Here is a 23,692-nt window from a genome sequence, read left to right as displayed (position 1 = left end):
ACCCTCACACCAAGAGGTCCACTTAGCATGTCCTCCTAACCTCTAGGTCGGGGTGAAATTACTTCAGACCCATTGATGCCCCGATGCAATCCTGAGACAGAGTCAAGCTTGAGTGGCTGTGGTTCAGCCATACAACTTGTGAAGTAAGTCATATTTGCATTTCCCTCTCTGCTGTTAATATTGCTCTGTTACTAAGTTTTGAGTGTTTTAGTTTGGAAAGCCTAAGAAAATCAAAATTCTGAAGCAATCAAGAAAGTGAGTTTCACACAAGTTGTTAGGCCAAACCCAATTATACTTGGCCCAGTGAAATTGGTATCATCCTTGTCTGCATTTACCAGAACCCGTCCCCATCCTAAGTCTCTCTCCTTCTGTTGCATCTGTGCCAGTGGGTTAAAGGAAGCAAACACATTCTGCCTTGTGGGGCAGTCAAGCTCCCCACAAGCCCAGACTCCCCCCAAGCTGCTGGGACCCACACTGGCGCGTGCCTCTTGGGCCTCCTCTGGCTTCTCCTCAGGCCTGCCCTGCAGTCTCTGCCTGGGCATGTGCAGGCCCTTGCTTATTGTCATGGCTATTTTGAAACATCTATTTTAGAGAATTTATAAAAATAGTGTTAAACCAATGGATTTCTTTTTAAGTAAGAGACACAGGTAAATAAATGGTGATATTCAGAAACAGGCTCCCAGTTCTGCACAGATGGATATTAACAGAACTGAACTCCCACTTTATCCATTAGTAAGTAAACAATTTGTTTAGTAAGATAAAATGTTTTTTAAGTGACAGGCATCTACCAAATGCGTGTTATTTCTGTTAGAATTGTGACTGTGCTCAGAGCCTCCTCAGTCCTCATCTCTGCAGATTCCCAGATGTCCTTTCTCATCATCTTTTCCTCAGCTCTCTCTCCCCACTGTGCCCCAGAAAATGGCTCCCTCTGCATTTCAGGTGACTTTGGAGCACACTGCCTGGGATAGCAGGAGGAGATTCTTTGGGGGGTAGCAGTACTCCCATCCACCGTCTGTGTCCTTCTTTGGTAGACTGGTGACATCCTGTCCGCACATTTGTGGACATTTCCTGGGGCAGTAGCTGGCAGCAGGACCAGGCACCTCAGCTGCAGCAGCAGCATGCAGAACAGAGGGGGTGGGGGTGCTTCTAAGCAAGCACCTGCCCGCAGTTCCCACTTCTCTTCATTGTCCACTGTCTTAACTTTATCATACTCTTGGACATACTGGGTAGCCGTGGTGTTGTGATGGGGAGGAGGAGCTGGAAAGCGGATGAGAAGATTGATGGGCATCTGAAATGACATGGGCAATTTGGCTCTTCAGGGTGGAGCTGGGGCCAGGCTGACTGCTGCCAAATTGCAAGGCCAGCGGTTTTACCTGTTAGCTGTGAAGGTCTTCGGCTCCTTAGGATACAAGACTTTTCCTTCTCTATGTTTGAGACAGAGATTCTCATGTTAGGTTGGGGGCAGTTGAAAAATCTATACTATCAGTCCATATTAGAACCAACTACAATACAAGGTGTTTTGTTTTGTTTCAAATCACACATTTCTTGACTCTGAGATTCTAGTATGCTACCCTGGAATGGGGATGGGTGAAGAAATGTTTCTCCTACCCCTTCCGTTCTCCCCAAGAGCATCACCAGAGGGATACCCATTACGTGGGTGTGCTGGGACAGATAAAGGTGGAGAATCAAACCAAAATCACAACAAGAATACTTACCTTCTTTGTGTTATGGTTGATGTAGTTTACCAACTGAGTCACAAAAGATAAAACCACTATGTCAAAAGTATTCAATCTCTAAATGGTATTTTCCTTTATGACCAATATTATTAGCCAGCTGTTGTTAAACTTTAGCTCTAACACATATACCCCAAGGAAATGAAATAGTGACTTCCAAAAGTTTCGGAATTCTGGCACCTTATTGTTGTCCCTAAATGGTTTTTGTGTTGTTGGACACATGTTTTAATTTCGAACAACAGCAAAACCACACTTTAACTTTACACAAGCCCTTTTGTGATAACTGTAGATATCATGAGTGTCACAGAGCCAGACCTAGGAACAACTGCCACTAAGCTGAACAGGTCATTTATTTATTTATTTAGATTGAATATTTTGTTACTTTTTATGGCTAAGTTATCGTCCATTTTATTTACCCAGTCCATTTCTCACTTACCTCCCCCGATTAGATTACATCTTTTAAATTTCTGCAAGTGACTTCAGTCTAACCTTTCCCTGGCTTACTAAAATTTGGGGTGTCTCATACTCCATTCATTGTGCTTGGAATGATTGTCCCTCTTGTGATGGCAGAGGATGCCTGAGTAATGCCCAGGACACTTGCCTGAGGCTTCTGCTTACAACCCTGAGCTTCTCACAAAACGTTGAAGGTTTGGCCCACATACCAGCAAGAAGCCAACATCCCCATCCTAAGTACAGGCCTGGCCTAAGGTTAACAGTAAGACCAGCATTTTGTTGCTTCATTTTCCTATTAAGCTCTGGGTTGCTGATTGAAGCAAAATTCCAATGTATTGACACACCACCACATTGTTAACACGATAGGGAGGATTTGATTATGGGAGAACAAGTCCAAAAACGGTAAATTGAAGAAAAAAAAAAAAATCTAGGGCCTTGCTTCTCAAGGCAGCTTTTGTGGTTGCATTCCTTTATTTGATGTGGTTCCCTCCTTCTCCTGTGCCAAACGGTGCAGTGTGGAAAAATGATGAAGTTGCAAGAAAGGGCAAGGGAGGGGTCAGGAGGAGATAGGGAGTGAACTGTTTAGTAACAAGAGAAAGAAAACAGAGCTTAGGGATCAAAGACAAAAATACCTGTTTCTCCAAGCAGGAAGGAAAAAAGGAACGCGGGATTCCTTTCCCTGTGCTTGGGTCCAGACCGAGACCACTGTCAGCCGGCGCCTTTCAGGCCAACCCAGAGCAGGAGGCAGGCAGGCCACAAGCTGCAGATAGGTAAGAAGAGCAGAGCAGCAGTTTGAGAAAGTCAGAGCTTAGTGCCGTGGGTTACGAGGAACAGCAGGGTTAGCCAGGGAAGGCCCCAGGGAGAGGGGTGGAGAACAAAGCTGCTTTCCATCATCAGATTATGAGACTGAACACGTTTTAACACCAGCCCATCTTGGAGGCAAGTCCTAAGACAAGCATCAGAATCTAAATGAGGAAAAATGTTTCCATGCAAGAGCAGGATTTTATTTATTTACAATTTTCAGGCTGGGCAGCTTTTCTAATTGTATGGTTTGTGACTACCCAAAGTGACATTTTCTGAGTTTTAAAATTATCTCTTTTTGCACTGTGAAAAGAGCATATATGATTCATCTTAATATTTCTGAGGATCAGTCACCAACTAACAGCTAGTATTTTGGGTGGGAGGAAGGCTTTTGTAGGCAGCTTTTTCACCTAGCAAAAAAGTAGAAAGCACCAGAATATGCCTCAAGCTTCATTTGAGATTATATAAATAGCTCTCTTGCACAGTTCCAATCCAGTATCATTATGAGAACTCCCACAGTCCACGAGGTGCCTAATGCTCACCTCACCCTTGCCGGAGAGGGACTGATGCTTGTGGTTGCCCTGCTGGGCAAATACAGTTTTTAAGAGGTTTTTAAGAGGTTTGGCCTGAGCGACTGCTTTTCATTTTTGCCAACCCAATCCAGGGCTTTTAACCTATATTTCTTCCTGGATAGATCCCTATTCCCAGCATCCCTAGAATTGTCAAATGATCCTCTGATCCTAGATCAAGAGTCAGCAAAACTACAGCCACTTTGTCTCATGAGCTAAGAGTGATGTTTTACGTTTCTTAGATGGCTAGAAAAACACTTAAAGAATAATATTTTGTGATTTGTAGAATCTACATTGCAGCATCTATAAATAATTTCATTAGAACACGATGTGTCACCTGTTTACGTATCGTCCGTGGCTGCTTTCATGCCGCAGCGTCAGAGCTGAGGGGTTGCGACAGAGACATTGTGGCCACAGAGCCAACGCCATTTACTGCCTGGCCCTTTACTGACGAAGTTTGCTGACCCCTGTCTGAGGCCCTTTCACAACGACTGTTTCAGAAAAGATGTATTTATTGACTTCTAATGTCTGTTTTGGAAATTTGACTCCTATCTCTTTCCCTACATTCATTTGACTTTAAGACCACAAATTCTTAATTGAGCGCCTACTATGAATTTGGCATTATTCTTGTTTCTCGTGTTACAGCAGTGACCAAAACAGTCAGAGGTCCCCATGCTAGTCAAGAGTACTGAGGGGAGACAATAAACAAATCCCCTATGTAGAGTGTCTTTGGGACAAATATGCCATAAAAAAGGCAAAACAAAAATGAAGAGATACCTGTGATGGAGGTGAATTGTTATAAATAGCTTGTTCAGGCTGGGAAAAGAGCAGAAGGACTGAGCCAGTTGACTGAGGTGGAAGCATTGCCATGGGGGCAGCCCTGGACTCTCTAGGGAGCAAGGAATCCAGATGAGGAGTTACAGGAGACAGGGCTGATTGAATGTGGAATGTGAGAGAGAAGAGGCAAGAATGACTGAGGAGGAGCCAGTAAGCTGGAGCTGCCGTTGGCTGCAGTGGGATGAGGCCAGGAGCAGGAGGTTTTACAAGTGGGCCTTGCTTGTGAGTAGGTCAAGTTGGAAGTGCGCTTTAGACATCCAGATAGAGGCAGTGAGTAGGCAGTCGGCTCTGTGGGTCCAAGTTAAGGGAAGGTCCGAGCTAGCATATAAATATGAAAGTTGTCAGTGCAAGAGAGGTATGTGAAGCATCGAGACTGGCTGAGATCAGTCTCCAGTTGCAGATGTCTCCTTCTCTCCAGGATACCTCTCATTCTGTGACTAAACAGAATTTCTTCTCTGACCTCAAATTTTCTTTCCTGCTCAGGTCACCACTGGCATGCATCAGGATCTACCACTGCATCTTCTTACTCCCTCTCCAGGCAGATGCCCTTTCACCAGCAGCCATCCTGGGCAGCCTGAAGCGTGAAATACGCTTTTCTCACAGGTGCAGAAGCTGCTCTCTGTGGTCCAGGACCCATGGTCTGCTGTCTGCAGAGTCCCTAGCCTTTGATCCAGGGCCTTGCCTTGTTGAGTAGAATCCGTGGCCTTCTTACTTCAGTCCCCAGTCTTGATTAGACTGTTCCTTCGCCTTGTCTTCTGATTACCCACATGTAACTAGGCTGCCTTTTGCCCATGAATAATCTCAGTGGTAATCACCTTTTTTCTATTTATTTCCATAAGTATTTTATATTCCCACATTAGACCTTAAGGTCCTTTGTTTTCTTCATCTTGTCCATAATGCCTTTCAAATTGTCAGTGACGTAATGCCCCAGGGATGGGAGGCAAATTTGCTCTTACCACACCCTTCCCCATTCCCAGCCCCAGTTGTACACCCCAAAGTGAGGTACAGAGCAGTGGTGTGAGGCCAACCTGCTCTGCATCCATAGGGAACCTCTTAAAATGCACATACCAAGGTCCCATCTCAGACCCGCTGAACCTAATAAATCAGTTTCTCTGGAGTGGTGCCTGGGTATCTTGAGTTTTTAACAGGCTCCCCAGAGTATTCTCACACAGTCCTGACAACTACTAGTGCAGAGAAAGGATTACAAGATGAGTTTCACTGTTTCCAAGCTGTAGGACCTTGGGCCAGTCATCCATCTTAAGCCTCAGTCTTCCCATCTCTGCAATGGGTGTAATAAGACTTGCTACCTACTTTGTAAGGCTGTTGTAAACCAAAAGAGAGAGAGAGAGAGAGAAGAGCACTTTGGAAACAAATTGTAAAGTGTATGTCCTGGCACTCTGGCTAATCTCATCTTCTGGTATCTTTGTTTTTGTGTATGCAAGCCTAACTGCAGCTTCCTACAGATTAGTTCTTAGAGCACAGAGACTGGTAATGTGTGCATGAAGTTGCCTAATGCTCTTTGTGTGCCTGAGGCTCTAGTAAAGAATAGTGAAACAGGAATCAGGTGGATACCCTTCTCTGCCCCAGTCAGGCAGAGGCATTTTTTTCCCTCATTCTCTGCATCTTCCTTTGAGCATCATTAAAACCAGTGTGCAAGAAGGTGGGAGTTATAAAAATGCTTGTGGATTTAGCTGAGGATAACTATGATATGCATTGAAGTATGCATTGAATTTTTATTAGCTGTACTGAAGTATAACTGAAAAGTTGTAAGATATTCAAAGCAGACAATGTGACGATTTGATATATGTATGTATTGATTTTTATTCCAGTAAATATGTTATAAAAGTACTTCACAGGAAAAGTAACCTAAACCCATATACTAGCAGCACAGTAAAGCCATTCCCTGGGGCCCCAGAGCTGTAAATTGCTAACAAACTCATAGTAAATGTACTCAGCCCCGATGCCTGGTGTTTGAAAATAGTTCCATCTCTTAAAGAAACTGTGGTGGAGTCAACTGCAGATAACAAGCCCAGGATCAAAATGCAACAAGAGGGGAGAAGCTTTTCTCTCACTTGATCTATTCTTGTCTTGCGCGCAGCCAGGCATCATTGTAAGTAGTTCATACCAAACCTTAATAGAACATCTGCTAAGTCCATTGTTGTTTTGGGGGATTTACTTTAAATGCTTTTCCACATGCTGACGGAATCCTGATGGTGGACATCTGTTAAGATTACTGTCCCTGGAAGGCTTTTTAAAAATGTTAACAAACTTAAAAAACACATTTCTGAACAAAAACTTGGTTAGCATTCATGTCGTGAGACATATTCTGTTTGCAATTACAATATTCCCATTTTTTGTATTTTTTTTAAATGTCAGGTTTCTTTGCTTGCACACCACCTCCTATCTGCTGGAAATGGCCCGGCCCGTCAGGTCCTCTGGCCCTCAGAGTTCTTCGGGGTCTCCTGGGGTTCCTTTGCCTAGAATGAAAAAGGCCTTTATTGCTTCAGTTCAGGTACCTAAATCAGTTTAATAAGTGTTCCTGGAAACGGCTTCAGTGGATCAGCCTGAACTACCCCAAGCCACAAGTAGCCAGAGGAACCCGACATGTGGAACCAGGTGTCAGGCCCTCAGATGGATTTTTGTGTCAGAAATGACAAAAGTGGTACCTGAAGACCTGAGGCATGGTAGGTTTAGGTCAGAGACACCTGGATTTAGATGCCTCTCTGCCATTTGCCACCTCCATAACCTTGGAGAACTTCTATAGCTTCTCTAAGCTCCAGCATCTGGAAAATGGGCTAACCCCTCTGTCGCAGGCTGGTGTGAAGCAGAGATGATGTTACGCAGGAGGGCACACAGCATAGTGCCTGATACCTAGTGCTTTTTAAAGGGAGCTATTACTCCTCTTCCATCTTGTGGAAAATTCATTCACGGTACCAACAAAATCTGTTACATTTTAAACTCTTCATGTTTACTGTGCCTAAGTAGGGAGCAGCTGATTCAAATTGTCCATATAGTAGTCACTCTATAATAATTCCATAACTTGCTAAGTAATTTCACTTAACAATTTGAGCTTCTTTTCAGATTTTGCTCCAGAGAAACATTTTCCCGGTGTCTAATCATATTTATCATTGTCTCAGTTCCATTTTCGTATGTCCCTCTAAAAATGGGAAACAAGAAATGGGATAGAGTATTCTAATAAGGACCTGATATATACTGCAAAGAAGCATGTTTAATGGAAATACTGGGTTAGTCATAAATGCAGTATGGCCAGGCCTCCATCCGTTCTTAGTGAACCCCTCATCCAGTTTGACTCCCCAGATTTTCTTCCTGTAAACTTGTCACTGTGATCTCTTTTTTTTTTCTCCTGTTACACTCATTGAGACTTTTCAATTTAGAATTAGACCCTGGTTTTATCTAACTGAGGTATCAAAAGACTCTTGAGATGGCTCAAAGTTGAATCTATAAAACGAGATGACGGCTAATAGCAGCTCTAGAAAATTCTTTACTAACACAAAGAAAATCCAATTGAGGGAAACGGACCAACCAGAGTCTCTCCTTTATCTACCATCTGTGCACTTCTGGGTTTTCAGAAGCTATATAGGACTTTTTTTCTTTCTCCTACAAGTTAACTTGTTGTGACATATGATATTTTAAGATAAGAACAAATGAGATGACACAGTGATGAGTTTTAAAATATAATTTTTGGAGGATAATTTCAGCCACTTATACCACTGTTTCAGGACATAGGGAAGTTAGAGTTTTCAGTTTTTCACACTGTCTTTCTGTGAAAGAATTTCTGATGAAAAAGGATGTAGACTCTGGAACCAAGACAACTGGGTTTTGAGTCCATCTCTGCAGCTTACCTGCTGGGTGACCTCAGAAAGATACTTAGATCCTTAGGACCTCAGTTTCTGCTTCTGTAAACTGGGCAAATTAGATCTACTTGGCCAGGTTGTTAGGAGATGGAGAGGTAATGAAATGCATAGTAGAGTGCCTGGCAAAAGCAGATGCTCAATAAATAACATTGACTCGTGTTTTGCTGTAATGGCTCTCCTGGCAGGCCACCAGGAAGCATACTCTGACATTATAGAGTGCCCCAGATTCTTGAGGGCCCTGGCATTCCTCTACCTTGAAGGGAATTAGCAGTGGTGCCCTAGTCACAGATCCAGAATGGGAAGCTAAAGTCCTTAACAGAGTTAGGCATATAGTTAGTGTTTGTTGAATTGAGTTGAGATGAGTTGAATTGATTCCCTTAGGATGTCTCTTAACCTGGGGCCCCCTGGTAATTTGTGTCCATCCATCCATCCACCGTCCTGGAGGGTTCCCCATGACAGTGCTTTACCCCCCAACACCCCCCTGCATCATACTGTGGAAGAGGCAACCAGGTCATCTTCCTGTCCCTCAGAACCCTATTCAGAGGCACAGCAAGATGATAATGCTGATCCAGGTATCTCTGACGGGTCCTAGACATAATCTTTGATCATGGTGTACTCAAGCAGGAGACGTTTTAAAGTCTCTCTTAGAGTGCTTGGTTCTATCTTAATATTACTGTAATTCTGTTTATCTCTTGAAGGAGATGGGTCTTTTTGAGAGTAGTGTTATACCACTGCACTGATGAGAAAATTGAGTAGAACCAAACAGAACAGACTTGGCGGAAGCAGGAATTATAACTGAAGATCACTGGCCCTTCTGGTTTTCCCCAGCACCAAGTCATGCTTTGTTCATTTTATTTGACCCGTAAGGTAAAACCCCCAAAGAGAGGAGGGAGTCACCGTTCCATAATGGGTTAAAATCAAACCCCATTGTCCCAAGTGAGGGCTTCAGACAAGCTGACTCCCTGCATTTTTCCATGTCAAAATGCTCAAAAATACTTCCTTTGTGTTGTTGCACCGTAGCCAAGTCTTCAATATTAGAAGTGCTCTGAATTTGCAGAGAGGGCCAGGTTCCCAAAGGGCTCTCTATTAGCTATATCTGCATGGAAAACAATTGCATCAATACAGTGAACACAGACAATTTTTATATTTGACTTTTAGACCCAGTTAGACAGACCTGGAAGTATTTTTCTGGCTACCTTTTGGGATATTTAACTCCATTGTTGGAAAGGCTTCTCAGCCTCTGGCCTCATCCTTCTAATTTATATCCACAGATTTGGTTTCAGGTCTAAGAATTAGCAGCTAATTTCTCATTTCAGTCCATGAAGAGACAGAAGGTACTTTCTCATTGAAACAACCCCTGCGCCCCTTTGTCCTTCCAATTTCAGCCCAAGACACAGCCACCATTCTAGTTGACTTTCACTTTTTACTCTGCTTGCTCCCCTCCCCAGTCTGGAGATCAGAGGAATGGACAGCAGTGGTCCCTTCCACCCCTGCTCTCCCTTCCTGGCCCCTCCAACCACCACCCCGCCCCCCGCCCCCCGGCTATTCTGCACCCTACCCTGCCAGGAGCCACTCAGTCCAGCCCGTCCTCTCTGCAGCCAGCCCTGCATTCCTGGGAAGCACCCAGGGAGCCCTGCAATCTCTGCAGGATGCTGAGCTTTCTGTTATGCCTGCTCCACCCAATAGATTTTGATTCATCAATATTAAATAATTAGAGATCACCAGGCTGGACCTCCATCCTACACCCTTTAAAAACATAATAGCTTTTTTATTTCATGACACTTGACTTTATTTATTTAGCATGATCAGGGCAACATTCAGGCTATAACAGGCCTGTTAAATATTTACCCACGAGGCGGATATTTATACGTGAATCAGCAGCGCTTATCAGTATGTGACGCTGGCAGTCAGGTTCAGTACCTTCACTAGCCAAGGACCTTCTGAGTTAAAGGGGGCAGTAGGTGTCCTTTTAAAAATAAACTCTCGGGGATCCCTGGGTGGCGCAGCGGTTCGGCGCCTGCCTTTGGCCCAGGGCGCGATCCTGGAGACCCGGGATCGAATCCCACATCGGGCTCCCGGTGCATGGAGCCTGCTTCTCCCTCTGCCTGTGTCTCTGCCTCTCTCTCTCTCTCTGTGACTATCATAAATAAATAATAATAAAAAAAAATTAAAAAAAAAAAAATAAACTCTCATTGAAAGCAATCCTTCATAGATCTGAAGCACTGCACACATTGAGGCTCACCCCGCAACACCAACTCAGGCATTCACAAGTCGATGTGACAGAGGCATTGGCCCCTCACGTCAGAGGTCCAGTGGCTGTGCTTGTGTGAAGGTTGGAGTAGGAGAGGCTGAGAAGGAACAAAATGGAGAGGAACGCTTGCCCTGCTGCCGTGTGGAGCACAGTAAGAAGAGATGAGCTGTATATCCCAGGGCCTGCTTCAGTGTGAGTGCTTCTGGAAGCCCTGTGGCATCACTGCAGTCCTGACCCAGCTTGCTGGTAGCCGGACCCCCTGTTTCTTCCCATCCTCATAGCCCCTTCTGGAGGAGAATCCCCCTGCAATCAGGGAGGCTCATAATTCAGCAGTAACAGCATGGACTTTGGCAGTAGGCCACCCCAAGTTCAGATCTTGGCTCCACCATTTCCTCGTTGTATGAACCCAAGGAAATTTCTTCTGCTCCTGCCACCATTCCTTCTCCTGTAAAATTTGAGTGATAATTCTCACCTCACTTAATTGTGAGGAGGATTCAATTAGGTCATGAGAAAGTACCTAGCAACAAGTGTTTTAGCTCCTGATAATCACAGAAGCAGAGTGCAGAGATGGACCTGGTGGCCGAGCTGCCAGCCTTTGGATTTCTCCACATCTCTGCTTCTTTTCATCATTATAGGTAATTTTTTGTTTAATGACAATATTTCAGAAGAGGAGAAAGTCTCAAGTTTAGAGGATTCCCTACAGACTATTTTCATCTTTTTTAATTCAATTTAATGAATGATTAAGAACTTATACTGTAATATTGTATACAGTTCAAAGCCCATTATAATCAATTCCAGGAAACTGTCCAAATTATTTTATTTTTTGGAATTTTATTATGCTAAAGATTGTTCCTCTAAGTAAGCTATGAGAAGCCTGGATCTTGATATGTTCTATGTTATACAGATATCCCCGCCCCCACCCAGTATGGACAGCATATAAATATTGGATTTATTTCTCTTGTACTATAGAATTTTCTTCTTAATCAGTTTCTATCCTAATGGAGTCATTAGAACCTTCTGGTTGGAAGTGTGCCCTCTGTATATTTTTGCATACAAAGGAGAGGACAGAAACCCTTCCTCCAGTTCACAAGAAGTCATAGGAATTTTCCTAGCCTCCTTTGGAGTTTAGGCTCAATCTCATCCAGTATCTACTCTGAGAGTAGCAAACGGAAGTGATGTTCTTGCTGATTCTGTGCAGTTGCAGACTGTAGATGATTCATTAATGTCATACTTAGTCAAATGCTGTCTCATAATTTTTTCAGTTGTCAGAGATGTGCTTTTTAGGTCTCATCTGAATAGAAAAAGTCAACAGCAAATATTTCCACCACATGTTGACTTCCTCACATCACCCTGGATTTTATTCATGTGCTGGCGCTTTTTCATTCCATAAATAAATATAAAATCATTTCTACTGGAAAAATTAATTTCAGAAATCTGTGGTCAGTAGGGAGACAGGCTGGGTCTGGGACCCTTTCAGTAGTGATATATATTGTGTCCTGTATTGCAAACCCTAGGCTAAGTCTGTCTGCTCTAAACTGTTTAGGAATGATCCTCTAGATTGTTCTTGTGAAGCACTTTACTTCCATTTACGGCCTTGTAACTGTGGGGATTTGGTTAATGAATAATCATAGCATTAATGGATATTAGGGGTCTTTTTATACCCATCATGTTACAGAGGTAGTTTAAGAGGTGGTTTTACAGTAAAAAAAACCTATACATTAAACTAAAACTCAAATAGGAAAAACAAATCAGGACCAAAGAAAAGTTAGAGTAGAAAAGAAGATGAAATCGAGAATAAGAATGGGATACGCAATGTATACTGTGAGATTCTGAACAGTTTCTTTAAATAATCATATGCTGGTTAATTTAGACTGAAAAGGAATCTCCACAAAAGTCCTGGAAACTGTTTCTGGATCAGCATTGTGTCTTAGTGCTTGGATCGATGATTTTTGACTGCACCTTCTTGTTTAGATGGATTGAATGTCAGTGTTGACTTGGAACAGTTGCTGTCTTCCTACCCATATTGGCCCAGAGACACGGGACCGGGCAGCACAGTGTTTCAGAAGATATTTGGTTAGCTGCCACCATTTAAAACTTGAGACATTAAATCATCTGGCTTTCTGGCTTCACGTGAAAAATAAGGGTCCACTGAGACCAGGCTTGTGTTTGCGCAGGGTGGAGGCAGAGGTCAGCCGGAGTCGAGCAGTGGAGAGCCCTCCCCACTGTGCAGAAACTCTGCAGTTCTCTGAGCTTGTTTGTATCAGCTGCCTGGGCCGGGTCCAGCCTGGAGTCTGCAGCCCTGGTCCTAGTCCACCAGCCTCACACTAAATGTGAGGAAGCTGTCCCCGGCAGCCCAGCTGCAGGAATTCAGTTCAGCTCAGTGTACAGGTTTAAGGAATGACTGACTCCTCCTTGCCCAGCACAGAATGGAGAATATGAAAACATGTGTCTCCATCATAGGTCCAGCCCATTGGCATTAAATAGGGCATTTACAATCCACACCATTCAGGGTGTGCTAATTCGTCCTATCATGTAGTCATGGGTAATGTGAACATTCTGATTTAACAGAACAGATTAAAATAAAGAAAGGTAACCATAAAGTGAAGCCCATTTTCCCATCCTCGTTCATCCAAGCGGTTGGTGGGCAGACCTTGAGAAGCGAAACCGAATCTGTTTGGGGGTGTCACTTCCTACATTGCTGGAGCCCTAAGAGAAGTGTCCCTTGTACTCTTGTCCTTTCAGTGCACTTGGAGGCTCCTCAGCTCTTCATATCCCAGCTTTTCCAGGAGGAGGATGTCTCATTGATTATGTGCCTCAAGTATGCCACCTACTCACCAACAAGGTAAAGAAGCAAGTCTCCTGCCCCTCCGGTTGCGAGGCTCTTCCCTCCGGCATAGCCCTGTCCCGGCGTTGTGCTGTGAGGGCGCCCTCAGCTCCAGCTTTCACCTGCGCTGGCCTTTCCTCCTTCGAACTACAGTTCATCCGTTTCTCTCCTAGTTCTTTACGCCCCTTCTTCCTTTTCTAAGGATTCTGACTTCCTGTTCCAATCTTAACCTTCATCCTTTAAACTGCTACCTCTTCTTAATTTTCCTTTATGTCCTAAGTTTTTTGCTAGATCTTGCACCTTTGAACTCCTCCATATCCCAGTTATCTGGTGCATGCACGCATGGGTGTGTGGGGATGTGTGTGTGTGTGTGTGTGTGTGTGTGTGTGTTTGCCACTAGTTAGCATCAAGGTAATTCACCAGAGCTGCCTTTACCTCTTTCTGCTTTTCTGTACCTCACTTTTTACTAGTCAGCTCTTGATTCTCCATGTCACCTCTAGGAGCAGTTTGCCACAGTCCGGCTCTACTAGGGGCAAGCTTTCCAGGTCAGCTGGTCCAGTAGGCAGGCACGTCAGGTTATCTAAAGCTTTCTCTTAGCTTCATGAATGAGTCATTACATTGGCAAGTAGCAGAGTTTACATTAATGGCTATTGTCAGATATTTCTAAAAAGTATAAGTATATACATGTTAATATCCAGGTAGTGTTTTTAGCTAAAACCTGGAGATGTTCATCTACAAGCAATACTGACTTTCTTCTCCTACATTGACTGACTCAGTTTGCTTTATTCCCAAAGCACTGTTTTCTACACTCCTATTGACTTATTCACATGGCTTGGAAAATAAATCTTTTGTTTGTCTCTTTCTTTCAAAAGATAGCTCATCTCTATATAGGAAATATTTTTAAAGTACAATAATATTTCAAAGGCTTCAGTATTATTTTTTTAAATGTCAGAGAAACTAAAATCTGGCAACTCTGCAGTCTGTGGGCTTGGCACAGATTCCAGGGCATCTCACTCTCTTGGAGTGGTTGCTTCTCATTGGACCAAATTCCCCCAGCCTCTGCCCTCCTTCAAAACTGATCGGAGGAGAGAATTCTTATTTACATTGTGGGACTTTGCACTCCCTTCAAATCTGTGTCCTAGTATTATAGAGAAACATGCAAATTTGGTCTTCCAGAACTGAGAAGAAAAGCCTTTTTTAAAGCTCTCCAATTGAGATTAATTTCTAGTCATACATTTTCCTCAAAAAAATTATATTACCATTTTCCCAGAAATATAAGAATCAGTCTGTTTTTCTTATCTGGTTCCCTTTCATTAATTTTACTTGTCTTTTAAAATTGATGTTCTTATGCTTGCTACAAACGAGGACAGTATGGGCTGCTTTTAGAAACAATCTCTTCAAATGAATTTCCATAATTACATTGGAATCTATCTTTGTAGCCAGTTTTGTTGTGGGTTTCTGTTAAAATGGTTTTCTGTTTTTAAAATCAAGTACACAGAACTGTTTTCATCCCTTTTTAAACAAAGCCACTTAAGCAAACTTATCATCTGTTTTTCTTTTCCCAAAATAACATTTCTGATCCTGCATTAAGCCTGCAAAGTAAGCACTGTTTTTATAAATTGACATAAACCTCTATTATATAAATAGAATTGTTTTACTTTTAAAGGGTACAAAATGGCTATCACTACCAATTGTGTCGAGGTTATTTCAAGCACTTTATCTCAAGCTTTTGTTAGCCATGGAAACTCATTGTGGCTACAGCCAATATAAACAATTTGGGGGGCCTCTTTCTCCCCTATTTCTTTGAGCCATTATGAGGACATTATGAGGAATGTATTTTTGTGTTAGTAGCTGATGAGTATATGACTTTGAGATGTCCAGCTTAATATGTTCACAATTTTTTAATAAAAACTGTCATTTGGTGATAACAAGGAAATATAAAAAGGCAAAATAAAATCCCCTATTTAACACTCCTTTTTTGGATATTAGGAATTTAAAAAGAAAGAATTGAGCATTGTCCTGCCTTTTCAACGGGAGCTGTAGTTCAGGATAAAATAGCCCCCATTTGATGAGAGGATACTCTTCTTTACAGATAATTCCAGCTGATAAATGCACAATAAGTGATAGAATTCCAAAAAATCACTGTTTTTTGGCTCTTAATGAAATAATTGATTCAGACAAGGATATCCAGTGGATACTAAAATTATGAGGTGAAAGATTAAGAAGGGGACTAGGTCTTCACATGCTTTGAGTAATATGCCCACAGGCTGCTCCTGGCAGCAAAGGGGATACCTCCCTTTACAGTGCTGTCGTCACCTTAACCAGTGATCAAGCCCACTATCACCTATGAAGTTTTCTTGCCCAAAATATTTAACCTGAATCTAATTAAACCTTTAGTCTAACTTCCAATTTATAGGAAATATAGGGAGTAGAGGGAAAAGGAAGGAGATGACCAGAGGGTCTAGAATGCAGAATATTCTGCAAGACAGCTAGGCCAACCTTTTTGAAAAGTCAGTATCATATATGTATGTGCAATATCACACACACACACACACACACACACACACACACACACACGTACACACCCCAAGAGGTACTTTTATTCTATATTAAAAGACTTTCTAGATTAAGTGCCTGATCCTTAGTTATACCCTCAATTATACCCTTCCTTTTAAAAGAATATTTTGGAGACAGTTGGGAAATTATGAAAATGCACAGGACACTAGACAAAGTCCAAAAAATGATTGCTAAATTTGTTGGGTGTGATCATGACACTGTGGCTCTGGAGGAAAATGTCTTGTTTCTCGGGAGTACGTGCTTATGTATCTAGGGGCAAGCAGTCATGGTGTCTCAAGTTTCCTTTGACTTGTTTCAGCAAAGATAGACCAATAGCTTGATCAGGAGGTAGGTGGCTGGATGAAGAAACTAGACAAGATGTTCACAGTTGTTGAATATGGGTGACGGGAATGTGGGGATTCATTTGCCATTCTTTCTATTTCTCTGAGTCTTTGTAAGTGTTTTGTCAGAAAGCATTTGGAAATTTCTGACTCCTCAGCTTTGTGTTCATGTTCCAGGTGCAGTATGTGATTCAAGGGTACCACAAAAGAAGGGAATATATTGCTGCTTTCCTCAGCCACTTTGGCACGTAAGTTTCTCCATGTTTACACCATCTACCAGCCATGGCCTCACATCCCCATGACCCTGATGTGAGAGCTTGATTAAGAACATAACAGTCTGTGCTTATGTATGCTAGCTTTTCAGTACCATTTTGACTCTTTCTGGTATGTTGCATACACAAAAGCTCCCAGGAAGATCACTTTTAGGATTCTTTGCTAAAGAATAGAAACAAATATCTTCCTTGGAGCAGCGTCATGCTGTAAGCCCAGCAGTAACAAAGGCAGCACTACCTGTTTGTTCTAGAGCTCTTTACACTGTGCCTAGCACTTTCACCTCCATCTGCTCCTAGGAGTCCCAAGTGAGCCAGGTGGGCTTTATTGGCACAAGTGAATGAAGAGTGCCCTGAAACTTTAAGAAGCCTTGTAAACTGAGGGAAGTCACCCACCTACAAGAGATAGAGCCAGGGTGGGAGCCCTGGTTCTCAGGACTCAGGTGTTCTGACACAGGACTCCTGCTCACAGCTTGCCACCCAAATCTAGGCAGGAAATACTGCGTTAGACCCAAAAGCAGCGACTCTCACTTGGGATTAGGAATTGGAAGAAGGCACAGAGAGGGACGAAGAGGCATGGGACTGCAGGTATAGGGGGTACCTCTTCCATGGCTCAGGTTCCTTAAATGACATCAGAGGCCTTATTGAGCTTCTGCTTAGAGCTTAGCCCAGTGGCAGAGGGAACATGTTTTCCCCACAGTCGTCTTCAAAAGGTGGGGGACCTTCTGTCCATTCATGAGGACTGAGCACTAAGGGTGTTAGTGGTCTGTTTATATCCCACCTTATTCCGGAGAAGGCTTATAAATATAGAAAGATATATATAGTAACACAAAATTAAAAATTTAAATAAGGAAATGAATAAATTAAGGCCAAAAAAAGTGGGAATAAGGAGGAGCAGGTGAAATCAAGAATAAGGTTAGCCATTTCCTGGGATATAATTTTGTAAACCATGGTGTAATTATGGGCAAAATTTCTAACTCCTTAAAAACAATTTTAAGAAATTTTCTCATTATCCATAGTGGAATTTTTTATGCCTCCAAAATAGAACTGTCAATATCTTAAGCAGTGTGACTGTCACTTGCATGAGTCTTTAATACTTAGGATTTTTTCAGCTTTGTTTATGAACATTTTGAGAAAGTACTTATGAAACAAAGTGGTTAATAAATGACACTATTGGTCTTCTAATTTTTGAGGAAGATTATTTTTAGTATATATAATTAAAAATGAAGGACCTAGGACAGTAACCTCCCAAGTAGGGTGCACACACCTGAGAATGTGTGTCTCCCCTCACTCCGTTAGCACAAAAGAAAAATATGAAAACCGCATTTATATCTTTTTAAAAAATCTCATTCTTGGGGCACCTGGGTGACTCAGTCCATTAAGTATCTGCCTTCTGCTCAGGTCATGATCTCAAGTTCTGGGATCCAGCTCCATGTTGTCAGACTCCCTCTCCCTCTGCCCCTTCCCCCAGCTCATGCATGCGCTCTCTCTCTCTCTCAAATTAATAAAATCTTTTTTAAAAAGCCAAAATAGGAATCCTTTTTTAACATACATTTTGTCTATGTCTTATGCATATAATACAGTAATATAGTAGTACCTGTATGCAACTACTAAATCATACATGCGATTCAGTATAAATTAAGTGATTTGCCTGAAGTCACATTCCTATTATATTGCTATACTGTATGCATAATGAAAAGGATTCTATGCTTCTTTTTACTTACAGCATGCAGGATCTGAAAAGCTTAGATAGCAGTGTTGTAACATACTGCATTGATTACAAATTCATGAAAAAAATATATAAACTGGTGAATGAAATTGTTGACCTAAGTCAGAAATCTGAATGCTACACCAATAGTCTTTGAGTAAATCACTCAGCCTTTTGAGTCTTAGTTCCTTTACATTTACGGTGAGTTCTCTGTTCCTACTTGAAGTGAGAGACCGTCAATACTGACGGTCTGATGCTCTGGACTCCGCCAGGGAGATAGCAGATGCCTCCTTGTGTAGATGACAGAGATGATTCTGTCTGTCGTCGTGTGTGAACATCATCATGTTATGGTGATGTCTCTCAGGTGGAAGCTCTGGTGGAAAATGGGAAAGGCGAGCCTATTAGGATTTCACCCAGGCCCTTCCATGGTCCTGGGCTATTCTCTTTAACGCATGACATGTACCCTGTGCGTCTCCCATCTGAACCAGCGCCTACCCAGCTAATGTGGCTCTTGTCTTGAGCCTGGTGGGGAGGAGAGGGGACACAAATGAAAGGATCCCAAGTGCTTTAGAAGAAAATAATATAGACTCCTAAACTAAGAAATGTTGTCATTGCTCATTACTGCTTAGTGCTTAAATGAAAGTAAGACTCATCATCACACAGACAGTAGTGTCATTGCTGACCTTATGGCTTCATTTGTCCTTTTACTCATAACTAGTAACCAGCATTTGCATGGCATTTTATGCTTTATCTTACTTGTTTTTCATAATCTTGTAATGAAGCTTGAAAATATTATTATATTTGTTTTACAGATGAGGAAACTGAGGCTCCAGAGGTTAAGTGATTTGCCTGAAGTCACAATAGTAAATGTAAAACTGTAACTTAAACGTAGATACTGTCATTCCAAACCCCACATCCTTCCTATGATAACATTCATTTAACCTTAAATGCATCTCAGATTCAGTCACCATGATTTTATGAATGTATTCTTTACTTGGTTCCATCTCTTTTATGCCCTTTTTTTATGAGGGTTTTTTTCTTTGTGTGTGTATGTTTTTTATCACTTAGAGGTGTCGTGGAATATGATGCAGAAGGCTTTACAAAACTCACTCTGCTGCTGATGTGGAAAGATTTCTGTTTTCTTGTACACAGTGAGTACACTTTTGCTGTGAGCATGCCAGCATACATTTGCAAATATACTAAACCATATGTAATAATGACCGTGAAAACCTTTAGCATATTGATGTGGTTCCTTTTACTTTAGTATATTTACCACATGGTCTTAAAGAGAAAATATATCTAGAGCAGGGGTTCTCAACCAGGTATAATTTGCCCCTCGGCAGATGTTTGACAGTGTCTGAAGACATTTTTGATCGTCATGATTGGGCAGGACAGAAGTGGGGATTGTTCTTCTGGCATTTAGTGGGTAGAGGGCAGATCTGTTGCAGGACAGTACCCCAACAACAGCAAAATCATCGAGTACAAAATGTCAGTAGTGCTGAGTTTAAGAAACCCTGCCCTGTGTCCAGGGTTCCAGATTCTTATTTCAAAGCATCTTTCCAGTATGAGATTCCAAAACTTTCAGGATTATTCAAAACATATTTGCTTTGATCATGTGGCTATCATTCTTAAATGAAAATAGTAAACTTTGATAATATAATATGTAAAAGATGAGACAAGTTTGAATGTATTCCCATCATCACTTTTTAGTTTTATTCCACAGATAGGCATATTGAAATGCTTGTTCTGTTACATTAATCAATGACTCAAAAAACTTTAATCCAGCTTTCTCCCTCTCTTTTTTAAACTAATTTATTTATTTGTGATGAGGTGGAGGGCAGGAAGAGAGAGAGTCCCAAGCAGACTCTGCATTAAGCATAGAGCCTGATGCGGGGCTTGATCTCAGGACCCTGAGATCACAACTTGAGCTGAAACCAAGAGTCGGCTGCTTAACCAACTGTGCCACCTAGGCACCCCTGGTCCAGCTTTCTCTTAATGGATAATTTGGAGCCTCTTTTGTTTAATTCTTTGTTATGTAAGAATCATTGACCCGTAGTACCAGGTTCCACTTGCAAGTCAACCAAAACCTTTATTCTTTAGTAATTTGATATGCAAATTTAGTAATTTGATCCCTACTCTTCAAGCCAAAGACAGAGAAGTTCCAGCTCTCCCAAGTCAAGTTTCAGAAAAGCAGTGGACTTGAGTTGGCTTCACTTAGTGGCTAGAACTACCCTAGACCTTTAATAAACTATTCCAGGAAGAGGAGCTTTGGCTCTGTTGAGCCATGCCATGGGACAGCGTAAAGGCATTGGCTTGGGGGTTTTGTTTCCCCAGCAGACTGACATTCTTGGTTGTGATTTGCTTAGGCTAAAAAAATGGTTCTTAAATTCATTTGTCTTACCCCATCTCACACCAACAGTGAGGGAAGAAAGCCTCTAATACCACGGTATAATCTGCACAGAGAAAACTGAGAGTTGGCCATCTTTATAAGGTGTTTCCTAATGATAAACACCTTGCTATATGTGCTTCTTATTGAGCTTCTGCTCTGTAGTGAGTTACGTACTGGGACCATCTCTTCAAATGTATCTGAAGAATACAAGCATATTGCTGCGTATTAATTATGTGCACAGATTTTTTAAAAATTGGAGAAGTAAGACTTTAATTTGGGTGTTCCTCCAACTAGTTACGTGATATTGTTCAAATCACTAGAACACACTTCTCTCCACTTTAATTTCCTTATATATACACTGGGGATCTGATCGTTAAGTCCTTTGGAGACGTTTACATATGGAGCTTAACCCATCATACAAGGCCAGGTAGAAGAGGGAGCCTCACGGTCAAGGTCTCCTAGCAGTCTCCTCTCTGCCTGTCATCTTCTGTGGCCCTACTGGTACTTCCAGCCACCACTTTTGATTCTCACCTTATGTGTTGCTCTTTTGTTTTTTCTTTCAGAGCCTTAATTCCTTTGTGAGATCTCATTTCCTATTTGCCATGTTCACTTTACACACCAGTAATTCTGCCTCTAGCCTGGTAACTCCCCCCCAGATCCTGATCACATCGTGGGTCTGTCACCACCCTGGACAGTTGCCTGGTTGATCCAGTGGGTGTGAATCCCCTGGCCCAGTTCATCAAGAGGGGCCTGTACCCTGTGTCAAATGGCAGTGGCAACAGAAGCCTCACCCAGTGGCTCTGAGAGAAGGACAGGAGGGACAATTGCAAACATTAAATGCTCAACTAAAGTGGCATGAGATCTCAACTCTTTAAATGAAATTTACTTTGGTTTTCTAGCCATGATTCTACTTTCAAAAATCTTGATGTCAGATCATATCAGAGAGAAGGGGAAAAAGCTATCCTTGGCATTGCTCATTCTCACCTGTGTCTTCCATGTGCAACTTTTTTTTTAAAAAAATTATTTATTCATGAGAGACACAGAGAGAGAGGTGGAGACACAGGCAGAGGGAGAAGCAGGCCCCATACATGGAGCCCTATGCGAGACTCCATCCCGGGACTCCAGGATCACGCCCTGGGCCAAAGGCAGGTGCCAAACAGCTGAGCCAACCAAGGATCGCCAATTCTCATGCAACTTAAGAGTCACTCTTCTGGTGGTGGCCACAAGAATCATGCACAGGGATGAAGGAGCACTGCCCTACCTTACAAATGCCTTTGGTGTTGTAGCAATATCCTGTTCCTCTGGGAGTTCTGTTCCCCAAAGACTGTTTCCCCTGGTACCATTTGTCCAGTATCTCTTACAGCCCCTTCTCTACTTTCCCATCTTAGCTTTTCTTTTTTTTTTTTTTTTTAAGATTTTATTTATTTATTCATGAGAGACACAGAGAGAGAGAGAGAGAGAGAGAGAGAGAGAGAGGCAGAGACACAGGCAGAGAGAAAAGCAGGCTTCATGCAGTGAGCCCGATGAGGGCCTCAATCCTGGGTCTCCAGAATCACACCCCAGGCTGAAGGCGGCACTAAACCGCTAAGCCACCAGGGCTGCCCATCCATCTTAGCTTTTCTAAGTCAAACATGTAACATGTAGTCCCAAAGTCATATTTTCACTTAGTTTTGGTTGCCTTCTCCAGAAACATCAAACCCATGGGCACTCTTTGGAACGATTACAAGGACTTGGGGATTTGGTTAATTTACTTTTTTTCAGAGTGTTTCCTCAGGCTTTTATTCTCTCCTTCCCCAGGCTGCTTATACCTTGCCCCTCAACATCACTGCTTACACGCATGGCTCTTTGGCAGATATGACTTTGTCTGTGAATCAGGGGACTTGATGCTGTTTCCTGATCCATCACTAATACACAGCCTGTCCTTAAATAAATGAGTCCCACCCGATTGCTTCTTATATCTAAAACAATAGGACTTGCTCCATCAGAGTGAAGCTTGGTTGGATAACATGTTTTATTTCATCATGCAGTTAAGCATCTGATACTTTCCTTTGGAAATTATTTGCTTACTTGGTAACAACACCCAAGGGACCACTTGTTCCCTTTTTTCTTTCCATCAAGATGGGGGAGTGAATATGGGGTGACAGAGAGTTAGTGATAGAACACTGCTGTGAATTATTCTGAGTTCTCAAGAACATGAGGAAGGAAGGAGATGCCTAGAGATGTTGCTGGTCTTCTGTGGCTGGCTCTGCTGCTCCATGGAGAGTGAAAACCTGGCAGGACACCAGATCACTTCCCTACCCTCCTTTCTTTCTACCCCTTCCCCAGGACTAGGAAGAAGACTGTCACTAGGGCAGGTCCTGGTAATAATTGTGAGCATTTTGGATGCTAGAGAAAAGAGGCACTCCTCTCTTGAGGCAGATGACTCTGACCTCACACTTTGCTAGAATGTGCAGAAGCAAAAATGCCCCTCTGGAAAACATTGTACGTATTCTGGGATGTCTCACAAGAAACTGCAACCTCCAACATTCTGACAGTTTCAGGAGTGGAGATGTGTCCATGATCATGGCCGTGGAGTTTTCATCCATTTATTCCTCTTTTTTTTTTCTTTCCTTCATTATCAATATACTCCAAGACTTGGGATCATGCAAGGATCAGAGTGTTCCCATACAAAACTGTTTTCAGGAAGGTTTCCTGGCCATTATCTAAGAACTGTTTGTAGTGGTTATAGAGGTAATTCCATATTTGCCAAACTCTAGGGGTAGATGTTATCTTTAAGCCAGAACATTTTCGGAATGCTGGGTGACAAGAGAACCAGACAGCCAAGCATGGTAACACAGAACAAAAGCAACCACTGGGAGAAGTGTCAGCTCTTCTTCATGGTCCCAGTCAGCTGTGCTATAAGTAGGTACAAGAGGAGGCAGCTGCCTGTGGTAGCAGGATTGCTTAGAAGTAGACGGTATTAAAAAAAAAAAAAAAAAAGTACACAGTATTGAGATCTGTGACTCCTGGGGCAAGTGAGAGAGTGTGTGTCTGTATGACAGGTTGTCTTTTCCATTACCCATAAATCCTTGGTAAGTGACCCTTTG

General features: G+C 42.4%; 1 protein-coding gene across 3 annotated transcripts in view; it reads left to right on the top strand.

The window, feature by feature from the left end:
• The window catches only part of BABAM2 (BRISC and BRCA1 A complex member 2), a 407,463-nt gene that overhangs the window by 306,984 nt on the left and 76,787 nt on the right, over window positions 1-23,692 (top strand). For all 3 annotated transcript variants that reach the window (XM_041755098.1, XM_041755097.1, XM_041755099.1), the window contains exons 8-10: window positions 13,262-13,361; window positions 16,418-16,488; window positions 19,286-19,368. In XM_041755098.1, coding sequence (XP_041611032.1) covers window positions 13,262-13,361; window positions 16,418-16,488; window positions 19,286-19,368 — 254 coding nt within the window. The remainder of the gene's footprint in view (window positions 1-13,261; window positions 13,362-16,417; window positions 16,489-19,285; window positions 19,369-23,692) is intronic.

Source organism: Vulpes lagopus, chromosome 5, assembly GCF_018345385.1.
Source record: "Vulpes lagopus strain Blue_001 chromosome 5, ASM1834538v1, whole genome shotgun sequence".
Lineage (NCBI taxonomy): Eukaryota > Metazoa > Chordata > Mammalia > Carnivora > Canidae > Vulpes > Vulpes lagopus.
This window is presented reverse-complemented; position numbering and strand designations above follow the sequence as displayed.